Raw genomic sequence first — 8,295 nt, 5'->3', positions numbered from 1 at the left:
ATATAGGTATTATTTGAGCACTGTATATAGGTATTATTTGAGCACTGCATATAGGTATTATTTGAGCACTGTATATAGGTATTATTTGAGCCTGGTATGCAGATTTGGTTTGTCAAGTGAATATAGATACCATTCAAGCAATATATAGTATGTTGGTGGTATTTGGTCACTGTATGTAATTATTTGAGTACAACATGGGGGGGGGGGTATTATTTAAGAATAGTGTGTAGGTATTGTTTTGTCCTTTCCTTGTAGGTATCATTTGGGAACTGTATGTAGGTATTATTTCAGCACTGTATGTGCCTACTATTTGGGCGCTGTATGTAGGCATTATTTAAATACTGTATGTAGGTATTATTTTAGTACTGTATGTAGGCATTGTTTGGGCACTGTATGCAGATATTGTTTGGGGACTGTATATAGCTATCATTTGAACACTGTATGTAGGTATTATTTGGGAACTGTATGTAGGCATTATTTAAACACAGTATGTAGGTATTATGTCAGCACGGTATGTAGGTATTATTGTGAAACTGTATGTAGCTATTATTTAACCACTGTATGTAGGTATTATTTGGGCACTGTATATAGGTATTATTTGAGCCCTGTATGTAGGTATTATTTCGGCACTGTATGCAGGTATTATTTCGGGAATGTATATAGCTATTATTTGAGCACAGTATGTAGGTATTATTTCAGCCCTGTATGTAGGTATTATTTCGGCACTGTACACCGTGTGCAGAATTATTAGGCAAGTTGTATTTTAGAGGATTTTTTTTATTATTGATCAACAACTATGTTCTCAATCAACCCAAAAGACTCAAATATCAAAGCTTAATATTTTTGGAAGTTGGAGTGGAGTTTTTTTAAGATTTGGCTATCTTAGGAGGATATCTGTTTGTGCAGGTAACTATTACTGTGCAGAATTATTAGGCAACTTAATAAAAACCAAATATATTTCCATCTATCTTGTTTATTTTCACCAGGTAAACCAATATAACTGCACAAAATTTAGAAAAAAACATTTCTGACATGCAAAAACAAAAGCCCAAAAAATTAGTGACCAATATCACCCCCTTTCTTTATGATGACACTCAGCAGCCGACCATCCATAGATTCTGTCACTGCTTGATCTGTTTACGATCAACATTGCGTGCAGCAGCCACCACAGCCTCCAGACACTGCTCCCAGAGGTGTACTGTTTTCCCTCCCTGTAGATCTCACATTTTATGAGGGACCACAGGTTCTCTATGGGGTTCAGATCAGGTGAACAAGGGGGCCATGTCATTATTTTTTCATCTTTTAGACCTTTACTGGCCAGCCACGCTGTGGAGTAGTTGGATGCATGTGATGGAGCATTGTGCTGCATGAAAATCATGTTTTCTTGAATGATACAGACTTCTTCCTGTACCACTGCTTGAAGAAGTTGTTTTCCAGAAACTGGCAGTAGGTCTGGGAGTTGAGCTTCACTCCATCCTCAACCCGAAAAGGTCCCACAAGTTCATCTTTGATGATCCCAGCCCATACCAGTGCCCACCTCCACCTTGCTGGCGTCTGAGTCGGAGTGGAGCTCTCTGCCCTTTACTGATCCAGCCTCTGGCCCATCAAGAGTCACTCTCATTTCATCAGTCCATAAAACCTGTGAAAAATCAGTCTTAAGATATTTCTTGGCCCAGTCTTGATGTTTTATCTTATGTTTCTGGTTCAGAGGTGGTGGTTTTTCGGCCTTTCTTACCTTGGCCATGTCCCTGAGTATGGCACACCTTGTGCTTTTTGATACTCCAGTAACGATGCAGCTCTGAAATATGGCCAAACTGGTGGCAAATGGCATCTTGGCAGCTTCACGCTTGATTTTCCTCAATTCATGGGCAGTTAGTTTGCGCCTTTTTTGCCCTACACGCTTCTTGCGACCCTGTTGCCTAGTAGGACGACATGTATAAAAAGTATCATGTGAGCACAATACTCATTTGCCTAATAATTCTGCACACAGTGTAAAATAAAAAAAAACAAATTACAAACAGTGCCCAAGATATTTAGATACAGGGCAGCGACTGAAATCTTTGCCCCTTGGTAAAAGTAAGTCGAGCTACTGTGACACTGGTGATATAAATGTGACATCGCGGATCTTCACAAAATGTGATGCTTATTTTTCACTTCAGATATGGGATTGTGGAGGATCCGGGCCGGAGATGTATACAGCGCCCCCTATGTGTCAGTATTCACACTCAGCTCCTTCTGATGCTTCCACTTGCCAAAAGAAAGAAGAATCCGACTGGGATCTGGAATTCTTAAATTTCTTTGATCCGTCAGAAGATGGCAGCTATTCCTCACAGGCGCCCATTACCCCGGGTCCCCCGCAGGAATTCCCCGATATGTGCGCACCTGACGTCATTAATACCCTTCTCCATTCCTTTGAAGATGACTTTGCAGATCCGGCATCATTACATGGACCTTCAGATCTGATACCCCAGACTGTGGCATCAACCATCGCCAACCCATCCAACCAACACATAGACAATGCCAATTACTCCACACCGCCATCTATGGGCTATGTGTACTCCCTGCCACCCAAACAAGACCTCATACCAGCAGGGGATCCCAGCACCCACTACCCAACAATTCCCGTACCAATTTTACCAAGGACATCATTTTCTGTTCTAGAAGGGCAGTCTTACCAGTCCTTCCCCTCCACATCGTCCTACTATGTATTACCACAACCATCGGCACATACCATGGCTTATACCGAAAAGGGAAAAAAGCACAAGCAAGGAAAACGGACATCAAACAGAATTGTCCCCTGTCACAGCTGTACCCACGATGGATGCTACAAGACCTACACCAAGAGCTCACACCTGAAAGCTCATCTACGTACCCACACCGGTAAGAGACCGTGATACAGTACTAATGTACAACCTGAGAATCGTAATACCCCCCAGTAATAATAATAGTAATTACAGTAACCCGGCTCCTGATCCTCTTATTACCCCTGTAACCTCTTATTACAGTAACCCGGCTCCTGATCCTCTTATTACCCCTGTAACCTCTTATTACAGTAACCCGGCTCCTGATCCTCTTATTACCCCTGTAACCTCTTATTACAGTAACCCGGCTCCTGATCCTCTTATTACCCTGTAACCTCTTATTACAGTAACCCGGCTCCTGGTCCTCTTATTACCCCTGTAACCTCTTATTACAGTAACCCGGCTCCTGATCCTCTTATTATCCCTGTAACCTCTTATTACAGTAACCCGGCTCCTGATCCTCTTATTACCCCTGTAACCTCTTATTACAGTAACCCGGCTCCTGATCCTCTTATTACCCTGTAACCTCTTATTACAGTAACCCGGCTCCTGGTCCTCTTATTACCCCTGTAACCTCTTATTACAGTAACCCGGCTCCTGATCCTCTTATTATCCCTGTAACCTCTTATTACAGTAACCCGGCTCCTGATCCTCTTATTACCCTGTAACCTCTTATTACAGTAACCCGGCTCCTGATCCTCTTATTACCCCTGTAACCTCTTATTACAGTAACCCGGCTCCTGATCCTCTTATTACCCCTGTAACCTCTTATTACAGTAACCCGGCTCCTGATCTTCTTATTACCCCTGTAACCTCTTATTACAGTAATCCGGCTCCTGATCCTCTTATTACCCCTGTAACCTCCTATTACAGTAACCCGGCTCCTGATCCTCTTATTACCCCTGTAACCTCTTATTACAGTAACCCGGCTCCTGATCCTCTTATTCCCCCTGTATCCTCTTATTACAGTAACCTGGCTCCTGATCCTCTTATTACCCCTGTATCCTCTTATTACAGTAACCCGGCTCCTGATCCTCTTATTACCCCTGTAACCTCTTATTACAGTAACCCGGCTCCTGATCCTCTTATTACCCTGTAACCTCTTATTACAGTAACCCGGCTCCTGATCCTCTTATTACCCCTGTAACCTCTTATTACAGTAACCCGGCTCCTGATCCTCTTATTACCCCTATAACCTCTTATTACAGTAACCCGGCTCCTGATCCTCTTATTACCCCTGTAACCTCTTATTACAGTAACCCGGCTCCTGACCCTCTTATTACCCCTGTAACCTCTTATTACAGTAACCCGGCTCCTGATCCTCTTATTACCCCTGTAACCTCTTATTACAGTAACCCGGCTGCTGACCCTCTTATTACCCCTGTAACCTCTTATTACAGTAACCCGGCTCCTGATCCTCTTATTACCCCTGTAACCTCTTATTACAGTAACCCGGCTCCTGATCATCTTATTACTCCTGTATCCTCTTATTACAGTAACCTGGCCCCTGATCCTCTTATTACCCCTGTAACCTCTTATTACAGTAACCCGGCTCCTGATGCTCTTATTACCCCTGTAACCTCTTATTACAGTAACCCGGCTCCTGATCCTCTTATTACCCCTGTAACCTCTTATTACAGTAACCCGGCTCCTGATCCTCTTATTACCCCTGTAACCTCTTATTACAGTAACCTGGCTCCTGATGCTCTTATTACCCCTGTAACCTCTTATTACAGTAACCCGGCTCCTGATCCTCCTATTACCCCTGTAACCTCTTATTACAGTAACCCGGCCCCTGATCCTCTTATTACCCTGTAACCTCTTATTACAGTAACCCGGCTCCTGATCCTCTTATTACACTGTAACCTCTTATTACAGTAACCCGGCTCCTGATCCTCTTTATTACCCCTGTAACTTCCTAGTATATTAACAGTAATTATACTATAATATGAATATAAACGGGTCTTCACTTTATTTTGCAGGAGAGAAACCTTATGTATGTGAATGGGACGGTTGCGGTTGGAAGTTTGCCCGTTCTGATGAGCTTACCCGGCATATTCGGAAGCACACTGGTGTTCGCCCCTTTCAGTGTTTTATGTGTGAAAGAACGTTTGCCCGCTCTGATCATCTCGCTCTACACATGAAGAGGCACGAATATAATTGCAACGGGAAGGAAATAATAAAGTGATGCCTGTTGTGATCTATTTGACAAATATCCTAGTTATTATAGTTCAATCTTATATATATGTATACTGTATATATATATATATAATGCACCTGGCTATGCAGGAATCTAAGCCATGATTTCTTGGGGGACATTTTTCATTGAGTATTCTTATATTCTTATTACAGGAACCCTACAAGTGCCGGATTTTCCCTTTTAAAAGATGATCTTTCCACCTTAACTGTATAGAGAAATGTACATACATGTGAACATACTTATTACATACGTATGATTTTACTGCATGACCACTAGGGGCAGTAGAACCTTTTTTTACTTCTTTCGTGATTTTTTACTTTGGAACAATTTTTTATTTTTATTTTGTAGCAATAAACCTTTTCTGATGTTTTTTTTATTTATTTGTATTTGCTGGTATAGTTATAGGTGGCCATTCTTAGGAGGATTTCAACAATACATAAGGTTGATCCGCCCAAGGGAAATCCATGAGTCTTAGGCGGGCTTTGCACGTTGCGACATCGGTAACAATGTGTTACCGATGCTGCAGCGATAGTCCCGCCCCCGTCGCACGTGCGATATCTAGTGAAAGCTGCCGTAGCGATTATTATCGCTACGGCAGCTTCACACGCACATACCTGCCGTGCGACGTCCCTCTGGCCGGCGACCCGCCTCCTTCCTTAGGGGGGCGGGTCGTGCGGCGTCACAGCGACGTCACACGGCAGGCGGCCAATTGAAGCGGAGGGGCGGAGATGAGCAGGATGTAAACATCCCGCCCACCTCCGTCCTTCTCATTGCAGCCGGCGGCAGGTAGGAGATGTTCCTCGCTGCTGCGGCTTCACACACAGCGATGTCTGCTGCCGCTGGAGCGAGGAACAACATCGTACCTGTCGCACCATCGGCATTATGGAAATGTCGGAGGCTGCACCGATGATACGATAACGACGCTTTTGCGCTCGTTCATCGTATCAAAAAGGTTTTACACGTTGCGATATCGACTGCGACGCCGGATGTGCATCACTTTCGATTTGACCCCATCGACATCGCACGTGCAATGTCGCAACGTGCAAAGCCACCCTTAGTCTGTCAGGGGCACCTAGATTTGCCCTCAGACTGGGGACCCTGCGCTGTCCCTTATCCCAGAGGTACGCCCTATTGTGGTGAGGTCTGGACCGCTTGCGTGACCCTAACTCTTGTCCAAACCCCATCTTCCCCACCCCTGGTGAGTGCTGGGACCGAAGTAACAAACCCTACAAATAACGCAGACAGGGGAGAACCTAAATACATGAACACTACAATCAGACAGGGAAGAAACAATACTTGCACAGAAAGAAATAAGGTACAGAGAGGAAATAAACTTGACAACAGGGATATTTCCACACCACACAAGATATCATACAACTAATCACCAGAAAGTGGATCACATGCTAAAAACCCTAAGCGCTGTAACAACGCTGGAGGAGATAGAGGCAGAGACAGACATTCTGCTGCAAGGTCTCCTCTCCATAGAACATTATGAGCCCTATCAATTGGTGCTTATAACATTCTATGGGTGAGGGAGGAGCTAGAAACGGAAACAGACATTCTGCTGCAAGTTCTCTCCATAGAACGTTATGCGCACTATCAATTGGTGCGTATAACATTCTATGGATGAGTGAGGAGCTAGAGGCGGAGACAGACATTCTGCTGCAAGTTCTCTTCTCCATAGAACGTTATGAGTACTATCAATTGGTCCTTATAACATTCTATGCATGAAGGAGGAGCTAGAGGCGAAGACAGTCATTCTGCTGCAAGTTCTCCTCTCCATAGAACATTATGGGCACTATCAATTGGTGCTTATAACATTCTATGGATGAGGGAGGAGCTAGAGGCGGAGTCAGACATTTTGCTTCAAGTTCTCCTCTCGATAGAACATTATGGGCACTATCAATTGGTCCTTATAACATTCTATGGATGAGGGAAGATCTAGAGGCGGAGACAGTAATTCTGCTGCTAGTTCTCCTCTCGATAGAACATTATGGGCACTATCAATTGGTCCTTAAAACATTCTATGGATGAAGGAGGAGCTAGAGGCGGAGACAGACATTCTTCTGCAAGGTCTCCTCTCCATAGAACGTTATGAGCACTATCAATTAGTGCTCATAACATTCTATGGATGAAGGAGAGGCTAGAGGCGGAGACAGACATTCTGCTGCAAGTTCTCCTCTCCATAGAACTTTATGAGCCCCAACTGTCATCTCCTATCTCAGTAATGGGAAAGTCTGTAGTCACTTGAAGGATGATTTTACCCCAGAATTGAGAAATTTGAGAATGAATGGTGATTCCAGGAGGCGAAAGAAGCAGTTTTCCCTGATAAGATATATTATAAAGTTGCTGATTTTCATGTGTACTATTGATTTACGGAAGAAAAAAAAATTATAATGGCGATTACTCTTTAAAGAGTGAAAATAGAGGCAATAATCAGGACATATCAGTCATACAAAAGTTACAGGGCCCCTCAAGTAATAATATATCAAGAGGGGAAGTCATGGCACGGCGATGGGACCCTAGAGGTGACCTTACCTGGCGCCATGTTACTTCCACCACCAAGAGAGGGGTCCGGACGGGATAGTTCTTGGCAAGTTGGGAAACTGTTATGTTATGTGTGATGCAATGGTTGGCATCTTATTGTTATAGATATGTAGGTGTATAAGACGTCACATGGACTTGTTCTGCTCCCCGGAGAATCGCCTGCCTGAAAAATAGCTCCTGGCAATTACATAGTCAGACACCCTGGGAAATTACGAGCCAATCAGCTGTCAATCAGCAACGAGGCCGGGATGTAACGAGCTGTGTGTGATGTGTGTCACGGAGGTAACAGCCGAGCAAGTCCCTCTGGGACCTCAACGAACCTTCTCTAGAAACCATCCCTGATGGCTTCACATGGCTTTTTTTCTTCCCAGTAAGGTGTAAGGTGCCCATGATAATATAAGTCTTTCATCGCATCTGTAAGACCTTTTATAACCTGGAGGTAATATCCAAATAGGATCCTTAACAATAGAAGTCCCAGAAATTTCGAGCTCCATAGGGTTCCAATGGTAGGAATGTCAAATGACCCCTCTCTGGGACTTCTAGTGTTAAAAGGGGGTCTAATAAAATAAGAAAACAGCGCCACCCTTGTCCATAGGCTGCGTTTGGTATTACAACTCAGCACTGTTAGTAGTATGTGATGGTTAAAAAGTCATCACGTGATTAAATATTTAATTATTTTTACTTTGGACATAGCTGAACCAGCCACTGGTCCTGGTGGTCTAGTGAGTCAATTAAAATTGGAGATGT

General features: G+C 43.7%; 1 protein-coding gene across 1 annotated transcript in view; it reads left to right on the top strand.

The window, feature by feature from the left end:
* KLF1 (KLF transcription factor 1) overlaps positions 1-5,735 on the top strand; it is a 6,733-nt gene extending 998 nt beyond the window's left edge. The window contains exons 2-3 of the mRNA XM_075343118.1: positions 2,160-2,880; positions 4,784-5,735. Coding sequence (XP_075199233.1) covers positions 2,160-2,880; positions 4,784-4,989 — 927 coding nt within the window. The 3' untranslated portion in view covers positions 4,990-5,735. The remainder of the gene's footprint in view (positions 1-2,159; positions 2,881-4,783) is intronic.
* Positions 5,736-8,295: the final 2,560 nt, after the last annotated feature.

The sequence above is a fragment of the Anomaloglossus baeobatrachus genome, chromosome 4 (genome assembly GCF_048569485.1).
Source record: "Anomaloglossus baeobatrachus isolate aAnoBae1 chromosome 4, aAnoBae1.hap1, whole genome shotgun sequence".
In the NCBI taxonomy this organism is placed as follows: domain Eukaryota; kingdom Metazoa; phylum Chordata; class Amphibia; order Anura; family Aromobatidae; genus Anomaloglossus; species Anomaloglossus baeobatrachus.
Note: the sequence above shows the minus strand (reverse complement) of the source record. Positions and strands in the feature narration are given on the sequence as shown.